Source organism: Perca fluviatilis, chromosome 22 (genome assembly GCF_010015445.1).
Source record: "Perca fluviatilis chromosome 22, GENO_Pfluv_1.0, whole genome shotgun sequence".
Classification (NCBI taxonomy): Eukaryota; Metazoa; Chordata; class Actinopteri; order Perciformes; family Percidae; genus Perca; species Perca fluviatilis.
In genome coordinates this window covers 16,555,830-16,576,534 of record NC_053133.1, presented here as the reverse complement: position 1 = coordinate 16,576,534, position 20,705 = coordinate 16,555,830, and the positions used below count along the sequence as shown (strand labels likewise).

General features: G+C 40.7%; 1 protein-coding gene across 3 annotated transcripts in view; it reads right to left on the bottom strand.

Moving 5' to 3' along the window:
- Positions 1–20,705, bottom strand: part of ctdspla (CTD (carboxy-terminal domain, RNA polymerase II, polypeptide A) small phosphatase-like a) — a 32,467-nt gene that overhangs the window by 9,621 nt on the left and 2,141 nt on the right. The window contains exons 2-3 of one of the 3 annotated variants that reach the window (XM_039790543.1): positions 3,666–3,832; positions 2,477–2,500 (exon numbers count right to left, since the gene is read on the bottom strand). In XM_039790543.1, coding sequence (XP_039646477.1) covers positions 2,477–2,500; positions 3,666–3,832 — 191 coding nt within the window. Of the gene's footprint in view, positions 1–2,476; positions 2,510–3,665; positions 3,833–20,705 lie in introns of all 3 variants that reach the window. The other 2 variants (XM_039790542.1, XM_039790544.1) reach the window with 2 other exon arrangements.

Genomic DNA, 20,705 nt, shown 5'->3' with positions numbered 1-20,705 from the left:
ACACACACACACACACACACACACACACAATGCTGCTCAGTATGCCAGCCATTTTCTGCATGTACCTGTCTTTCCGTGCATTTAGGCTAGGCTGACTGTATTTATCATGTCTAATCGCGGGACTGCATGCTGATGTATCATGGGAAGAATTCCCTGTGAGCAAGGACACTAAATGACATCCTGTCAGGACGTGATGAATGTGATTTACACATGCAGGTTGAGCACAGAAACAAGGATTAACCTTGACATTTTCACCAGGGAGCTGCACCGCGATCAAGAGGTGCATCACCTGAAGCTACAGCCAAGGGGAGCTATACCAAACTGATAACGCTCAACCACAGCGCACCATGCTTAATGATAGGAAATCATTTTACTTGATCACTGTGACGCAAACAACTAACAAAAACATGCTGAAATATGCGTTTGTCATTTGGAAGAAAAAGTTTAAATGTCACCTACAGGCTGATGCAATATTTCAAATTATTTAAAATATTAAATCCCTTGCTATATGTGTGCTTCCTATAAGGTGTAAGAATCCAGCTTGTGTTATTAGAAGAAAGCAGCTTAGATGACTATAATATTTCTACTATTTGAAAACAATGATGACAAAAGTAGGCGATAAGTACGTTTCAGTGCCAGTTTGTTTTGTGGTGTTTTTTGGTGCTCAAAATTAGAATCATAAAAGAATATGGAATACACTTCTATCCCATCTAAAAGGGAGCTAATTAAAGTTATATTCACACGGTATTTTTTTTATATATTTTTGGATTTGGGGATTATATGGACAGAATAAGTGGGAGTATGGAGTAATCAAAGTGTGCTACAGTAAATTAAAATTGGTGTTCATAATGGCCGTAACACTTTTATTTTATGGAATAAGTACTTGAAGTAAATGCCTTCATAATGTAATTATTTATCAGTAAATACTTCTTCAATCCCAAAACTCCATCCGCTGATGAAGGCCATGAGATGTAGCTAAAAGCTCCAGAAGTTATGTCGTTATTGGGTCTTGAGTTGACGGATATTTCAAAGTTACAGTTATGATTGCTTCATTGAAAAAATAAGAACTGTTGCCAAATATATTATACATAGTTGGTTATAAACCATTTATTAAGTGTATATTTAATGCTTAGTAGGACGGGGTTAAAGCATAGACTGTATATTAATGGACAGCGCATGTGTGACGTCACCCATTGGTTTGTGGAGATCTGCTATCAGTCGCCGAGTTTGCTGTTACGGGCGCAGCCATCCTGGTTGCGGATGTGATGATTTTAGACGAGAGGGAGGAGTGAGGGAGCAGCCCTTACACTCTATGTTACGTTACACACTTTCACTGGTAATCACATCATAGCCACGCCCTAAAACACCCCCTGCTTTATCGCCGATTTTAAAATCAAAGAGAACATAATTCAAAAAATTAACATCATTCTGTGTTGCAGAAGACTTAAAACTAGTGATTGATACCATAAACTCATTATGAAAATGTTCACTGAGGTAATAAAGTGGGTCACTTTCTCATAGACTTCTACAGAAACCGCACGTGTCGCCCCCTGCCGGAATTCAGATAGAATGCAGGTTTAAGGCACTTCCGCATTTGCAGCACTTCGATGCATTGTCCATTAATATTTACAGTCAATGGGTTAAAGTGTTGTACTCTTTATTAGTATGCATGTGTATTTTTGGCTTTTTGGCGTGGTATTATGACTGTGATACTTTTGTATTTTTGCAGTAAGACACAGAAACCGCGAGTTTCAGAGATGTCTTGTTTGTCTACTTGATGTTGTTTTGCGTTACAGTAAAGAGTGACGCAGACAACATGCCCGGGTCAGCTCGAGTTATTTAAGTCGCCTCTCAGAGTCCTGGCCCTCGAGCCTGCCAGGAATACAAAAAGCAGACGCCACATGCACTTCTTGCCATTGAAAGGAGGTGTCTGCTGGGTGGTGTAGTTCAAAGCTTGGCTGCGATGTGGGATACTGTGAGTGTGAATATCCTAAATTACAGTAAATCACAGGCACAGCGTAGATTCCAAAATAGCTAAATGAATAGCGCTTCAGCACAAAGTGAATGTCAGATAGAGTACAAATAATTTAAACCATCAAGCCCCCCTTCTAATGGACAGACACTGAGTGCTTAATCACAATGTAATTTTGCTCAATACAGACAAATGCTAATTTAAGTGTTTTAAGGGCAAGTTATCCATTTGTTAAACCAAACTGCAGCTGTAAAGGTCTAGTGTAAGATTCAATTAATTTGATCTAATAAGGAAATCAATCTCATGTTCTGTTCCAGTGATTGGAGGAACTCAGGAGAAATGGACAAAAGGATAAAGCCAGAAATAAATCATATGATAATAAATAGATTTAGATTACTTCTTTCTAACAACATGCAGATGGAATGATGAAGAACAGTAGAGCAGAGAGAAGAGGTTACTGTGATTGAGTGAGATGAAGAAAAAATTAAAGATAATAATACATACACTGGGGATGGGGATGATCTGGACCTGGTCACACTGGAGCAAATAAACAGAGAGAGAGAGAGAGAGAGAGAGAGAGAGAGAGAGAGAGAGAGAGAGAGAGGGTGGTAACAACAGAAAGAGCAAAAGCAAAACAGTGAAAAATCTTTGCGAGGAAGAAATTGAAAACATCTATATTCTAATTAACAAATGTGCAGGAAGAAAAAGAGGGAAAGGGACATATAGTACACACTGTGATAGAAAGTCAGAACAACTTGCTCAAAAACAAACAGAGCTGCCATAGTAACAAACACGGGCTGGCCAGAAATCCAGCAACAGTACACTGCTGGGAGGGACTCCAAAATTAGCCGCGCACTATAACAAGGCTTTTTATGGTGAGGTTCGCGAGGTTCACTCTAAATTAATGTGAACTCATTTGTTCAGGAGGGGGTCCAGAGCGGGTCAGCGCTGACCACATGTATAGTGTCTGTAAAGGGCCACACATTCCTCCCCTGAATGAGAGACATTTACAGGTAAACAGGAGTGGAAATGTGATAGGACTCCGCTCCATTTATAGCCAAGTGTACCTGCCTTGGCAGCAGAACACCGTGTTTGCGGAGGAGCTCGGAGGTTTGGCGCCTTTTTCCGTAGCCAGAACGTTCGCTTCACACATCCTCACTACACTGGTCAGAGTGTGTGTGAGGAGAGGGGGAAGCATGGGTGCCAAGCAATCCATCACATCGGACACACACAAGGCCCACTTTATGGGGATTAAAGCAGTTATGTGTGCATGTGTGTGTGCGTACATGTGTTGTCATGGGTATATGGTAAGACTTGCCAGAAAGAGCAAGCGAGTGCGTGTGTGTCTTTTGAGCTCCTCAGCGTGCTCTGCGTGCTGTGTGTTATTTTGTGTGTGCGGTTGTGTGTGTAGGCAGATATCGAAGAATGCGAGATGGGAAGCAAGCCCATATTTTCAAGCAGTGGATCTCAGCGAGGCTGCACAGCGCCTCAGCCTCAGCTCTCTGCAGGAAAAGGCAAATCCTAACAAAATCAAACAAATGTTACTCGTTACTGGATCTCTCCAGTCTAACTAGGATTCCTGTCATAAAATATCAACTAATTCCCACAAGGTTTTGTTTTTAGTCACGTGGATGCAAATTGTGTGGAATTTGGAATCTGACCAATAACTATATGGGAGAAAAATGAGTATCACCTTGGGAGGACTTCCATTCTCCTCTGGCGGTGGGGGCAGAGAAGGTGTCTTGTTGTTGGCGGGTGGTGGCTCCACGTGGTACTCATTGTAGTTGCGGAAGCAGCAGAAGAAGGGGCTGAAAATGCTCCGGCTGCGATGTTTCTTTAGGCTGCTGTTGGACTGGGAGACTGTAAGAGATAATGAAAGAAAGAGTGAGGTTATTTGGATATGCCAGCCAGTGGTGGAGGAAGTATTCAGAAGTTGTACTTAAGTAGCAATAAAACATTGTAAAAATGCGGTGTTACAGGTAAAATTCCAGCATTAAGAATGCTACAGCACAAATACTTTAACATTTTCGGAAATACACTTTTTTCTTTGCTTTCTCTTGGAAAATTAAATGAAAAGATCGATACCACTCTCATATCTGTCCGTACAATGTAAAGCTACAGCTAGCAGACAGTTAGCTTAGGTTAGACTAGAATCAGATAGCTTGGCTCTGTCCAAAGTAATACAATGTAAAAAGACAAATTGTTGTTTTAACATTTCTAAGCCCTTAGCTAAGCTAAGTGTCCTATAGCTTCATATTGGCAGGCAGATATGAAAGTGGTATCAATCGCAAAATGGACTCCATGTAAAGTGCTCAATGAAGAGAGAGTTATATATAATTGTATATACTGTTTTATGTGCTGTCAGGTAATAAAATTATAATAATTTTGTGTGTAGAGAATAATACAATGCTTCATAAGCATATTATATGTTTTGTTGGTAAAAACTTAAATTGTAAAGTAATTAATAACTAGAGCTGTCAAATAAATATAGTTGAATAAAAAAAACTCTGACATTATTGGAGTTAATGTGTTTATACCAACACATAACAATAGGCATCATACAGTATGTTTAAAAGCCTTTAAAAGAAAAAGACAGAAGGGACATTCAACGTTGCAGACCGACTGTTTCACATGCATCATCGCATTATTGTGACAAAAGGGGCCGAGATGTATGTTGTACAGCACAGCGAGGGAGCACAGGGACAAAAATAGCCGTCATTGGATTGTCCTTTGGGAAGGTAGTCCAGTTAATTAACATCAAGAAAGAAGGCGAGAGCAAGATAGACACATAAATATCAAATATGTGAGAGAAAGAGGACGAACATATGACAATAAAAGAAAGAAGAGACATTAAAGAGACCCCTAATGTCCAATCAAGACTGAAAATGACTGTACACATGCAGTAGATTCTATATTTTAAACCATTTCTATTATTTGACAATAACCTATGCTTGGGAAGCAGGGTTGATCAGTGGCAGAGGGCTGCAAAGATCCGGGGAGAAAACAACATACACATAAAAAGGTCCCTGGTTACATAATTCCTCCTTCACTGCCTCTGAAACCCATGGCCTGCTTTCACACTGACAGGAGAAACAAGCTGCTCGAATGGTCTGTAGGACTCCATAAATGTTCTGTCACGGATTATAATTTTTATATTTTCTGTACTATATTTTCTGTGAGGATGAGTGGATAAAAATAGAAATTTGGGAAGCACTAGCACAAAGGCTAAATCTGACAGTGCAATTATCCTGAGGTGTTCTTAAAGTAGAAATTCTGCCAGTTTAATTGCTTCGAAGGTAATTTCTAGGCATGGAAATCCCAAATCTGTTCAGAACTTTGAAGTGTCCATGGGCTGACTTTAGCTGGAATCATCATCTTGGTGCCTTGGAGCGGCCATCACACAGCGCCCCTATTTGCTGCCGTCTTGTTAACGTGTTCATACAGCCGTGTGACACACTCGGCCCAGTTAGCCATGCATGCTGAGGCTGTGTGCAGCCTGCTCGTGTTCTGAGAGCCTTCAGATTGACGTCTGGAACTATCCTTGGGTTGCTCCTACTGGATCTGACAGGCTGCAGGCAGTTCGTCTTCTTTGTTTTCTCCCGTCTTTGTAGTCCAAAGCACGCCGCTGGTTTTGCTCTTTGCCGATAGATGTTCCCGAGAAGCAACACTTGGGTAAACAAACACAGCTATATGGTAGGAACAGGAAGGCAACATGCTGTGCTATATAACCTGCGTGGTAAGTGAAGGAGATGTTCTGCCCTTGTAGACCTGATGCACTTACTGCAGCTATAGCAAACTAATAAAAGTACACTGACAAGAAGTATGGACTGTATATTTCTCTGTCTGGGGATTTAAAAGTAAACTTGAATGTTTACCGTTATAAGCATGATTGTACACGATAGGAATTCATCTGATTAGAGAAAAGGAAAAACAACATACACACTGAAAGCATTAACCCATAAGAGCAAGGTTACTAATCTCTCTCACTCACACACACACACACACACACACACACACACACACACACACACACACACACACACACACACACACACACACACACACACACACACACACACACACACACACACACACACACACACACACACACACACACACACACACACACCTTGTTAAGTCGCCAGGACTTGTGGTGGAATTAAATACATATGCCCTTTTTTATTGTGGCACGACCTTAAAAAAAACCATGAACTATAAAATGTGAAGGGTTGGTTCACCCAAATAGTGTGAACTGGCATAGCAGATTTGTTTTAATTTGAATATACTTTGTGGTGCAAATAGCATTGAACAATGTGCACCATTTTCTAACGAATAAAGGCACTTTTTATTAAGGTTTCAAAGTTTGTGTATCTAATGGCTTTGTTAAAGGTTAATAAGTAATATACTTATGATCAATTATGAGCCATTAGTAAGAGAATTATTAGAATTTTAAAGTTTAATTTTTAATGTGTTGAGCTCCATTAACAAAATTGCATTCACTTCCATTGCATTGTGGGTGGCAACAGAAATCCCAGAGACCCAAAACTTGGGCAAATAAAACCAAAACTATTTAAAATAAAGAGTTGTAATTTGAGTGATTGGACCATTTGAGATAGTAAGTTTCCAGTTTGGAGGGACCCTGAGTTTTCCCTCACTCTCCTTAATGTTGGCCTCAAACTCTTTGATGTCATACTTCGCTCCTCCATTTTGAGACAGTCTACATTTCCCGCCCTGGTCTGCTACCCTTGAAACTGCCCCAAAAAAGCAGGTGGGAGTGCGAGAGCTCGAGAAAGAAAGGAGAGGGAGCTTGGAAGGGAAGAAAAGGGTGTAGAATTGGTGGGGAGAGTCACTGTGGCGAGACAGCCTATACTTGAGTCTGATTCTGACTCCACCCCTCCTGTACAACCACCCTACACAAACAGAGCTTTCCTTTCTCCCTTTGACACAAACAACATAGCTGGGAGTTGACTGCTGCCGGAGATCGAGCACACACGCACGCACGCACGCACGCACGCACGCACGCACGCACGTACGTATGTTTAGGCAAAGGGCCACTTGTGCAGTGATCAACAAACAACATACTTCACAGACCGACACAAACTTTTTTTCTGTCAATGTCCTTGCTCAGGAATGTGACTGGAGTCGGCTCGCCATGCATAATAGTAATGCACTGAGAATAACAGCAAAAGGTTAAAGTGCAACATTTGCCATTAAGAACACAGGAGGCCTGGCCTGCACAAACACAAGTTAAATCAGTCAAATGAGACACTAAAAAGCACCCAGGAATTAACTGACAGTCTGCAGTTCTGCTAATAAGGGATCCACCTCACTAAAATCTAAGTAAAGGGTGTTGCATGCAACTGCTTTTATCTAACAAAAGCTCCTAGGGAGAGAAAAAAAAAAAAAAAAAAAAAAAGAGAGACAGAGAGAGAGACAGATATGAGGCCAAAGCTGAAGCCTCTTCCGAGCAGGTGCAGAATTATTTACCCACTGAATACATTTTATTCAATCAGCATATTCCCTTGATGTGAGAGCTTAAAAAAAACATCCCTTTATAGCATTGCCTGTGCTAGTGGTCTTGTTGAACGTTAGGTAACAGTGATAGAAGGCTGTCTGGTCAATCAGAGCCAGCTGGGGCCCAGGCTCTCTGTCACATGTTCATGCACAACCACTAACGAGGCCGGAAGATGGAGAAAATGCAGGAAATTCTCAGCATTCCTGACAGGAAGAGATAATCACCCCATGACCCAGAGCGTGGACAAATGCCAAGCTCTGAGAGGGAATATGATCGCCGGCTTAGCTCAAGACTCTTGAGGTGGCCTCCTTTACTGTAGCTTTAAAAGCACACAATGTAGCGCACAGTCAAATCACATGATGCCACATTTAAAATACAACATAGGTTGAAGTTTAGCTGGCTGGATGAAGTCTCAAAAGTTTTATGTCAGGACATTCATCACTCCTGAGCCAAATGCTTCTGGGGAAGCAAAGCAGCAGGGCAAACAAGTAAAGGTTAATTCAGGTTTATTACAACTTGGGGCTTATTTTCATAGCTTTGCATCTCATTTCTTAGGGCTGGAACGATATGCTTTTGTCCCGATCCGATGCTTTCACAATACATGGGTGCCGATTCGATTTGTATTGCGATTTTCATTTATTGCAATTCTAGTAGTATTGCGATTCGATAGTATTAAGTATTGTGATTTTTTATTCCTTCTTTAACAAAAACAAAAGTTGAGACAATATATCATGAGACATTTCTAAAAACTAATTGTTATCTAAAAGGAATGCACATCACATGTCAGTCAGTCAGTCTGACATTTATTTCATTTGTAAAGAAGAACATAATATGCATTTTCTGCTTTAGTTCAGTTTTGTTGGAAACTGATATGATGTAGTCGCCGTTGGCAGTACCGTATCAACAGAAAATATTTAGGTAAATCATTGTTAAAAAAAAACATTTATTCTAGGGAAAAGAATCGATTTTAAAAATCGTCGCAAAACAATCACAACATACAATTTTTTATTGTTTTCTTCCCACACCTTTCATTTCTATTAGTTCTGAAGATTGTGCTCACAGGGTTAAATGCTGAGATTTGGGATTTGTTACAACAAACAAAGTCAGATCGGTTAATAAACACTAGGTTTTAAACATGCCAACACCTAGGCTGAAGATCTCGTAACATTTGCAGGGTATTTTAATTAACTAAATTGAATTTGGTGTGTTCTGTGCTGAATTGTTCCTCCGGGTTGGCTGGTCCAGAACAACATTATCAGTATAAAAATGTTCTTCAGTTAAAAAAAAGAGAAAAAAAAAGGCAGGAAACCCCCGATCTACACCACTTTATTTGATCTGAACGTGAGCACACCTGAATGAGCACAATAATATATTCTATAATGTATTGGTATTGATAGTGCCTATGTGACAGACCTTGAGCTGCACTCCAGCAACAGTTAGTTGACCAGCCAGGCAGGTAAAGTGTACAGTACCTGGGGGGCATGAAGGTAAATATGAGAATGGTCCATGTGAAGGTGTAGCTTAAATAATTCAGATGGAAAACAGGCCGGTTTTAAATGGCACAGCTGGGTACTTGACACACACTGAAATAAAACAGCCATGAGCCACAGGGATTTCCATGCTATCTCTGCTTTTCAAAGCTACAGTATAACAGAAGAACAAGCCTTCCTGACACAGTGATGACTTGACATCATGGCAAGGAGACACCAACAGCCAAAATTGAGTGAGATCTTGAGGATCGGGAGTTTGCATTAAAAGTAGGCTATAACACCATGTAATAAAATACTTGTTTGGCTGCAGCCAAGTGAATAACAGTACTCTTCACACATGCACAAACAGATAATGTACTATTAGCCTGATGCCTGGGATCCCAAGTTGACACCACTCAGAGACCGAGTGAGCACCTGAAAAAAAGCTGTTTCAGTCCCCGGCTATCCTTAACAGCAACAGACAAGAAGCAGTGAGGGGGAACTCCTTGTTGTGCACTGTGTCAGCAAACTAACACTGTGGAAGGAATCCCTGCAGCATACACTATACTTCCAATTGGGATGCTAAGAAAGGAAACACTTTTATCTTCTTAACTTTAGACGGGGACTGAGACAACAGTAATGACTACATGCACTCATCTCTTGACTATTTTCTAATTATCCCTTCATTGTATTAAATGTACAAAAATACGCGTCTCCATACCAACAGCACAAGGTTTCATCTTCAAAGAGCTTGTTCCGTTTGATGAATAGTCCAAACCCCAAAAGATATCAAATTACAATTACATAAAACAAAGGGAAGCAGTAATTCTTCACATTGAGGCAGCTGAAACCAGCAAATATTTGGCTTTTTTATGTGCCATGCTAGCGGCATGGCAATGTCAGTCCACCACTATGGTTCTGAATGGAAATAGCTCATCAACTATCGGATGGATTGCCATTAAATTTGGTACGGACATTTATGCTCCCCTTTTGATGAATTGTAGGAACTTTGGTGATCCCCTGATTTTTCATGTAGCGCTATGATCAGGTCAACTTTTTAATGTGTCCAATACTTTGGTTTGTGACCAAATACCAGCAAAACTAATGGCATTGCTGTTTGGCGCTGATTATAAACTAAGATGGGAAACACGGCAAACATTGCTATTTTAAGCATGGAAGTATGGTCATTGTGAGCATGCTGACATTAGCATTTGGCTCAAAGCACAGATGAATACAGAAGCACAGAGCTGCTAGAATAACTGTAGACGTTGTCTTTTAGTTTATAATTTATTATTTGTTTAAAGGCCTATTACAATGTCAGGAAATGTCTTTAAATTGCTTAAATGTCTGACCACCAGCCTAAAACGCAAAGACTTTCAGTTTACAATACTATAAAACAGCAAGAACCAGCAAACCGTCACATTTTGCTTGATAAATATTCTAAATGGTTTTTGAATCAATATATTTCGCATGACATACATTAAGCAGATTCTTTTGTCTAAAATAACTTCCATTTTTGTCATCCACATACATCAGGAGCCAGTTCAGCCATTCACTGTCTCGCTTAAAGTGATGGTTTGGAGTAATTTCACCCTAGGGTCCTTTGCGCCATGACCTCGAGCCAAACACCCCCCCAGAAGCTTTTTTCACCTGGGTCGAACATTGGGAGAGTTAGCGTAGAGTAGCGTTATCAGCTAAATAGTTTAGCGCAGGGGCTAATGGACCCACGTTTGTATCTTGTAAGTTACCCCACTAATAATGCCCGAAATGATACCAAACGTCTACAGTAGTACAAATAGGTTATGCACTCATAAAACGATGGATTGGAAAGTTTGTAAGTACACCAGAAGTTTATGTAAATAACACTTGCCTGCTGGCTTCTGCTCTCTGCTGTTGTTGCTGCTGCTGTAAGACGAGTGCTTAGGGCCGTCTACAAATTACAACACCGAAAAGAGATGCAACAAAAATATTTATTAATTTAACTTTTTTTTTTTAAGTAAGTGCTGTAGTATAACTAGCAGGAGACAAGTAATAATTGAGGTAAGTTTGGAGACATTACCTTATTTAATCATTAAATTAATAAATATTTTTGTTGTATCTCTTTTCGGTGTTGTAATTTGTAGACGGCCCTAAGCACTGGTCTAACTGCAGGTAGCAGCAGCAGCAACAGAGAGCAGAAGAGAGCAGGCAAGTGTTCATAAACTTCTGGTGTACTTACAAACTTTCCAATCCATCATTTTATGAGTGCATAACCTATTTGTACTACTGTAGACGTTTGGTATCATTTCGGGTATCATTTCGGGCATTATTAATAACTTATGAGATACAAACGTGGGTCCATTAGCCCCTGCGCTAAGCTATTCAGCTGATAACGCTACTCTACGCTAACTCTCCCAAAAAAAGCCTCTGGGGGGGTGTTTGGCTCGAGGTCATGGTACAAAGGACCCTAGGGTGAAATTACTCCGAACCATCACTTTAAGCACATTTGGACATGTGGACTTCATGAGCCTCCAATCCGGCAACTTAGTGCTAACCCTTTACACCAACTGAGCTACAGTCACTATTATTTAGTTCATCCCAAAAATCTGATTATTGAATGTTTCTGCACATGGGAAAATCCCACCAAGAGAGGTGATGATAATTACAACAGATCAGTTTCCAAAACAATATTACATAATAATAATACTCCAAAGAGCATCTGCTTAACAATACACTTGAATATGTGTCCACACACACACACACACACACACACACACACACACACACACACACACACACACACACACACACACACACACACACACAATCCAAACAGCTGAGTGGAGTTAGGTAGCATCAGATGAGCTGAGCCTGACACTTCAGCCTGTGTGTGTTCACAGTTCCGAGGTCCTCGGTGGGTTATGTGTAAGGGCGCTGACACACCAGGCCGATTATCGACCGTTAGACAGTCTGGCGAGGTCAGTGACTCAAATTTGTTTGGTGTGTCCCGTGCCGTTGTCAGTCTGGGGGGCTGTCGGCGTTCATTTTGGCCGACCTGACATGTTCGGTCGGCGGCAGGGTAGCCGGGACTCACCCGGAAATGACGAGCGGGATGAGGTGACTACAGTCTCTCAAAATCTTTTAAACTGACCATTGTTGAGCTGAAATGAAGACGGATTCAGCAAATGCATGGCCTATTTCTTGCTTAAAATGTTTTCAGAAACCTGTTTCAGTGAACTATTTTAGTACAATATGAGATCGTATTCTGAACAGCCGCCATGACAGTCTGGCTTTGAATTTCCGGAGAAAACAAACCCATGTGACGCGTTCGTCCAATCAGCTGCCGGTTTTCATTTCTTGGGCAACATTACAGATTAGCGCCGCCTGCTGTTATGGAGATGTATTACGTCTCGTCTCCTCTCGTCTTTTTGGTCTATTCTGTGGCAGTTTTTTGGACCTCAGGGACGCAACTAATCATATCGACGGGGTTTTCTGTCAACGGTCGGCCGTCGGCTATATGTGTCTACACCTTAAGACCATCAAGGCAATATTAGGACAGTATGATAAAATAAACTCCCATTAAGCCTCCTTACTTCACTACACAGACAGCTGGTGCCTGTGGCGGTACTATACACTCAAAGACTGACCCTCATCTGCCCCTCTGGCTTTATTTTCATACTTATCCGGAAGGATATATATATATATATATATCCTACATGACCTTATGTAATTGACATTCACTCAATAACCCAGTTACATTTGAAGTCAAGACATGGTTTGCTGAGATTTAAACACATAAACCACTTGGTTGGCAGCCATGTCGTACTGCAAGGTATAAATTCTCCCTGCTGCTGCCATGAACCCTGACACGGATGTGGGTGGGTCTGCCCTTGCTTTCCTGTCCTGCCTTAGCTGTACAGCGGTGTGGGCGCTGCCTGCAGCCCCCAGTGGGGGTGGGGTGGGGTACTGCTTCTTGAGTGCTCGGCGTAATGAAGGAGATGACAAGCGCGGGGGAATCAACCCACTGAGAGCTCAGGGAGAAATAATGAGGGACTGACTGAATATTCTGCTGGAGTTACGCAACCAGCAGCAACACAGCCCACGTTGTTTGGGGCTGCAGCAGTTTATTATTTATATATCTTTTTATATTCTCATCTACAACTGTTCACTCAATGCCAGAGGCTCGGTGACTGATGGGAAATCATCCATGCCTGTCTGTTGGTTAAAAAAACATTAGACGATTTAATGTTAAATGAAATTAAAGGCCTGTCTTCAGGCTTCTCTTGAATGTGGACATGCTTGTACACTTGATGACCCCAGAGATGCTGTCCGTGCAGCTGTAAAATTGATCCTGAAAGTTGATCCAGTGAGCAGAGGGAAATTTAAAGGGGAACTCCAACAATTTAGTATTGATCTTCCATAAAATTCGGGAACTTACAAGAGACAGATCAAATTGAAGCAGCGGAGGATCAAGCTAAAAAAACACTGGATCCTACATTTCCAACAATGCAAACAAGAGCATATTTTCGTTAAACTCTCACTGTCTGGTAAATGACCACCTCATTGTAACTCTTTGTTTTTCTTCTTTTTTTAAAAAAAACAAAAAAAAAAAAAAAAAGGGTGGGTTTTGTTTTTTTTTTGGGGCACAATTTTAAAATTTTTTTTTGGGGGCGGGGGGGGGCTTTAGTAGGGCTACTGCCTGTGACGAGTGGGTAAATTCAGTGGAAGGCCCCTTTAAAGTGATGGTTTGGAGGAATTTCACCCTAGGGTCCTTTGCACCATGACCTCGAGCCAAACATCCCCCCAGAAGCTTTTTTCACCTGGGTCGAACATTGGGAGAGTTAGCGTAGAGTAGCGTTATCAGCTGAATAGCTTAGCGCAGGGGCTAATGGACCCACGTTTGTATCTTGTAAGTTACCCCACTAATAATGCCCGAAATGATACCAAACATCTACAGTAGTACAAATAGGTTATGCACTCATAAAACAATGGATTGGAAAGTAAGTACACCAGAAGTTTATGAACACTTGCCTGCTCTCTTCTGCTAGCTGCTGCTGCTGCTGCTGCTACCTGCAGTTAGACGAGTGCTTAGGGCCGTCTACAAATTACAACACCGAAAAGAGATACAACAAAAATATTTATTAATTTAATGATTAAATAAGGTAATGTCTCCAAACTTACCTCAATTATTACTTGTCTCCTGCTAGTTATACTACAGCACTTACTTTAAAAAAAAAAAGTTAAATAAATAAATTTTTTTGTTGCATCTCTTTTCTGTGTTGTAATTTGTAGACGGCCCTAAGCACTCGTCTTGCAGCAGCAACAACAGCAGAAAGCAGAAGCCAGCAGGCAAGTGTTAATTACATATACTTCTGGTGTACTTACAAACTTTCCAATCCATCGTTTTATGAGTGCATAACCTATTTGTACTACTGTAGACGTTTGGTATCATTTCGGGCATTATTAGTGGGGTAAATTACAAGATACAAACGTGGGTCCATTAGCCCCTGCGCTAAACTATTCAGCTGATAACGCTACTCTACGCTAACTCTCCCAATGTTAGACCCAGGTGAAAAAAGCTTCTGGGGGGGTGTTTGGCTCGAGGTCTTGGTGCAAAGGACCCTAGGGTGAAATTACTCCGAACCATCACTTTAAGTTTTATTCTCAAATACAAAAGCACCCGTGAACGTGGCAGGCATCAAAACAACAAATTGCATATTTTTCAGTAAATCAGATTTATCAAAACGCTGCTTGCTATGAATGGAAAGACAGTTAACAAGTAGGTCATGTATTTCTGTGTGTGTGTGTGTGTGTGTGTGTGTGTGTGAGTGAGTAAGTGAGTGAGTGTGTGTGTGCGTGTGTATTGGTGAGCATGTGCTCACACCAACATGTGTTCCTTGCTTGTGTATTGCTGCTAGTTTCTCATGCCTCTGCTCTCTGAGAGGCGTTCATCTCTACATATCCACCCACAGCATGTCCTACTTAGTGCCCCTTGGGATTCACAGCTAAACAGTATTCACCTTTACCTCTGGAGAAGATGAAAAAATGCCTCTGTGTCTTTTACAGCCTCCATACTCATGAATTTGCTTATTCTTAGCTTATCTATTTAAAAAGGTATAAGCCTTTTATGCTCTTCTGACAAACTGGCATGCAGCATAAACCAGGAAGGGTGACAGAAAATCATTATGTACAAAACATGATCTCCCTTTTAGATAGCCAATTACTGGTGATGAATGCCAGCCAGAAGAGGGCAAAATATGCAGAAAGGCCATCCCCTTGTCTGAGCCAGGCTGGGTACCTAGAGCACACACACACACACACACACACACACACACACACACACACACACACACACACACACACACACACACACACACACACACACACACACACACACACACACACACACACACACACACACACACACACACACACACACACACACACACACACACACTTGTGGCCCATCGGGTCCACGCTCAACAGCCCTGTTAGAAACAGGCTTTAAAACAGCAGCATCCAGGCTGCTGCGTCCATTAATAATGGTCTTTACTCATTCAAAGCCATTGAATGCCGTTGTGTCAAGATATACAGCAAAGGGAAAAGTGATGTAAACCCACAACAATGCTGTGCGTTCAAATCAAAGCACGACAAGCATGCACTGAGTGTCAGTCGTTTTTGCTTCTGTACTGAATTAGGGGAAGTTTGAAGAGTTAAAAGTCACCGACAGCTGCAGTCAATTAAGCTAAAAGCTGAAATGGACACAAGACGCTTAGTATGGATGGATGGAGTTCTGTTATCAGCACTAAAATGCATATTTTGTCATTCAAATCAATATAAACTACATTACAACCACAACACATCAGTGCTCAGGATGGAGGTCGACAAGGCACAATGTCATTTTTTTTCATAAAGAATCTACTTGAAAGCCTTCACAGCCCATGCTGGACATTTTGAAGTAGAGTTTGCTCCAAAACAAGCAACCACATCGTCGTATGAGCTAGACTTGAGGCAACATTCAAACATAAAACCTTCCCACAATGCCATCAAACATACAATCCAAAGCACACAGACATAAAAAGAGGCCCAGAAAAATGCTGTGCAGCAGAACCAACTAACAAAATAACAAAATACTTCACTGAGAGCAGAGAAATGTTGAGTCTCTAAGAGTCTCCTTCCACAAATCTCTTGAAAAGACCAACACCAACAATGTTTTAGGCCGTCTTTTAATACTTTCACCCTACCCTGTCTGTGCCCAAAGCCCAATGCTTGCTACAGACGATGTACATCTTAAAACTGTAGTTTTTAGCAAATATTACTCAAACAGAGGTACATAGTGTTTTTGTTTTGGACAATTTTCAGTGAGTTAATTAATGAACTAGTGAGTATTTACAGCAGCAGCACAGTCTATGTGCAGTGTTTCCTTTAGGATTTTTTTTTTTAGCAGTGGGAGCAGGTCCGTACCCAGGCTTAAATGAACTGACAACATACTGTAAGTTATACGACTTACAGTTCTCAAGGATGTACACACACCATCTCAACTGGCTAGTTATCCTCGTGTGTCCGCGCTATTCTCTGACATGCACTCTAACAACCACGTTCATTTCACGGTCAAATCAACATAGAGGAAACACTGATGTGGGACAACAACAATGGAGCTGGATCAGAGTCCTGTGGATCTGTGGGCTCTACTGGATGCATACAGTACTGGCAGCATATGAACAATACAGTCTGTGACAAGATTTATAAACAAGTAAAAAGCTCTATTTTAAACTGGAAGCCAGCGCAGAGACTTCAGAGCAGCTGCAGTGATGTGAACTTTTATTTTTTCCAGTTGAAATTGCAAGTGAGTGTTTGAGTGTTCACAGTCAGCCAGTATAGGAATGAAGAAAGAGTCAACCCACACTATTTTCCCCTCTGGCCCATTCGGGAACGAATTGCAGTGCGCTTGCATCTCCTTCATAATCCATAGATCTTTACAGGCTGCATCATAATTAAGGGCAAATTTGCAGATTTATGTTAGAGTATATCTTTATTGAAAGCGGATGTGAAAATCTGACATAAATCTTCCTAATAGAAAAAAAAAAAAAAAAAAAAAAAAAAAAAAAAAAAAAAAAAAAAGAGAGAGCATACTGTATCAAAAGAGATAACCCTCACTGTCTGCCAGCCAATATTACATTTTATCAAAACAAATTTAAATTTGTATAATAAGTTGTCAGGATCAAAGTCCACCACTAACGAAATGCACAAGAGAGGCAGGAGCTACAGGGCAGCTACTCTGCTATATAACATTCAGGATCAGTCTAATTTTATAATTTTAATCAATTTCTTTTACTTTTTAATAAAGAAATATTGGTATTTAGTTGAAGTTTGTCATATGACGTGACAGAATGCTAGCTAAAGGTTAGCATAAACAATGGAAGCAGGGGAAACAGCTAGCTTTACTCTGCTTGTTTTTATACTTCAGTTTCTGTACATGAGATATACAGTAACAGGTTATTTAGTAAGCTTTCGAGGTGGTTTTTTTTCCCCCTTGGACAGAACCAAACTAGCACTCCTTGTTGTAAGTCTTTGGCTAAGCTAAGCTAACCGACTCTGGCTGTAGCCTAATATATGAGTATCAATTTCCTCATTTGACTCTTGGCAAGAAAGTAAATAAAAGGTATTTTTTTAAATGTTAAACTATTCCTTTAACTTTCATATAATTAGATAAAAACAGATTTTTCAAAAACATTAGCATAATGGCTTTTTCTCTTGACAGTACTTTTAAAAAAACTGCCACAAAAAAAACATAATGAGGCAGATATAAACATAAACTAAGATTTTTAAAACAATAGATTGATACATCAAACACCTAAGGGAGCATACAGATGACTGACTGTTTATGAGCTGATACATAATGCGAAATCCTCTGCTGGTGAGTTCATCCTGGTTATTTACAACGTCAAACAAGCTCTGTGCGGAGCAACAACAACACAAAGTTACCACAACAACACATTTATTTGCTACTTACAGCTGTAAAAACATTTCATTGCCTCTTGTTTGTGGGATTGCAATTCTGCAAAAAAACATAAATTACCGGTAATACAATCCCCCAACTTCCACTTCAAACATGTTCATCCACACACTGAGGCCGGTCCCGCACGGTTAACAAGCTTATCAGTCATGAGGCTTAGGCTTGGAAGAAAATCATTCAATTCTTCCCAATCAGCTGCTCAGTATAGTATTGGACTAAAGTAATGAAGAGGTGTCCAACACACCAACACTTCCCTGGGGGTGCAGATAATCAGCTTTTCTGAGCAGCAATGGCTGAAATAGGCTCATAAATCTGTAATAAGGACCTGCACTTCAGAGTCCAGCTTTTATCTTCTTCTCAGTCAAAATGGTGCACTGAATATTGACTTCACTGTACGCACATGGCAATCCAATGTGCTTCTCAAGACTGGTGGAAGATTGTGAACTGTATGCTAAGAAAAAAGATTGTAATTCTTCTATTCCCGACACTTGATTCCAGTCACAGCAGCAAAGTGCTGTACACTGCAGAGCAGCAGGTTGTGCCAGGGACTCCAGGGCAGCCAAAACTCACAGTAGCTCCCCTCGCTAACTGTGCTGCACACACCCCTGCAGGTGTGGTCCACACATCATAACCACTTTATTAATGTACAGCAGCGTGTTCCAGGAATAACCTCAAAAGCCAAGTGTGCATGAAATCACAGGCCTTTCTCCGAATTAATATACAAGTAAAGCTTCAATATTTTTTTTTCTCATTTTCTTTCTGACAATGCAAATATTTTCTAACCAACAAACCTTTGAGGGAATCATTTTAACATGCCAATAGTAGCAGTGCCTGCTGCTGCTCCTCCTCCTCTTCTGCTGAAAGTCTGAAACTATACAGAGACATTCACATGTAGTAGGACAGCCAGAGTGCCTTGACCACTAAAAGGGCTCTGTGACACTGTCTTGATGCAGCCTTGAGCTGCCATTGGAGTAATAACAGGGATGGAATGACATTATGTCGCTTTAGGAGAAAAACTATAAGTTTGTTGTTTGTCCCCAGTATGTGATTTTAAACACTTTTTTAAAAAGGACTCCAGGGTAAGTTCTACAGAACTATCAACCCGTATGAAAGAAGCAAAACAAAAACAAAAACATTGCTGTGCAATACTCGAGCACACTTGAAGAACAAGACTGGTGATACCGGGTATTCTACATTTTTGTTATTGTGAACAAATCCCATGAAAAGACCAAAACCAACAATAAGCTGATCTCACTAACAAGTGTTGTCTTTGTTGATAATTAATATGTTGCAGTCCAAATTTTTCCGAATCTTAACTCCAAAATGTAAAAAGCTAAATGTATGTCATTGCTATCATAAGCTGTTAACAATTTGTGTGTGAGTGCAAGTGTATGAGTAGCCTAATTATTACAAGAATTAATTAAGTGTCAACCAGGAACTCAAGCAACTAAACATATAATCTGTTTCAGTCTAAATGTCTGTCATCCCTCACACTGCAGCAGTGAAGAGCTAAACTCAGATTTGACCTAATCTGATTAAGTTAAACAGCTCGTCCATTGATACCTGTCGGACTGTGAAGTTATCACAGCAAAGCCTCAATGACTTGCGGAGTGAGACAGAGGCTGGCTGCCCTGTGACTCCCTGTGCGTGGTTAGTCCAGCCATTACATTTCATTGCATCAGATCCTGAAAAGTAAGTGTCTGCCAAATGAAAACCCTCATTTGGGTTTGGAGAGAAGAAAGGCTGTTTTCTCAGCCTTCTATGTGCTCATGTGCTGGTTCATGTGAAATATCTGGCCTTGCTTTTGCTGAAGAAAAACTACATTATGATACAAAAAATAATAACCTTTGTGTGTGTGTGTGTGTGTGTGTGTGTGTGTGTGTGTGTGTGTGTGTGTATATATATATATATATATATATATATATATATATGACATGATTGATTTTGTACCAATTCATGTGCTATGTCTAAATAAAGAAACCACCCACATTATGATTCCAATCCTTGCCTCATTTAACATAATCCATAATGCATAAAGATATAATCTCCACCTGACCAAATGTCTAAAAAAACTCAGCTCTAATAAGTTACTAAGTCTTTACTTGGAATGAAACTGATAGGACTCTGAAAATAGCCTGCCTGTGCCCTGAAATATTCAGCATGTGTGTGTGTGTGTGTGTGTGTGTGTGTGTGTGTGTGTGTGTGTGTGTGTGTGTGTGTGTGTGTGTGTGTGTGTGTAATAATTTGAGGCTTCAGTGCAGCCCGAGCAAAGTAACTGCCCTGGACAACAAGCACTGTTTGTTGTCTGCTTTGACAGAGCCAATAGCCAGGGACTCCATTCAGGAAGCTCCCTGGTGATACTTTGTGTGTTACAACAGCCGTTTGTGTGTGTGTGTGTGTGTGTGTGTGTGTGTGTGTGTGTGTGTGTGTGTGTGTGTGTGTGTGTGTGTGTGTGTGTGTGTGTGTGTGTGTGTGTGTGTGTGTGTGTGTTGTATTGTGTCCTCTCTGGTCAGCGACTGACCCTGGGTTTTATCCCGCCAGATTAATTGCCGGATTCAACATCATCTGGGATTTACTGTTCAAGACGAGCAGGATGTTGCAGAAAAGAAAGTGTGGGAATTCTGTGTGGGCAATTACAAAATGTGCTAAAAGAAACACATTTCCTGGATGATGCTACTTCAGTCAATGATGAAGCAGAGTGTTTGCTGTTAGTGATTGTTTTCATTGATTTGTTTATGATGGCTTTTAATTATC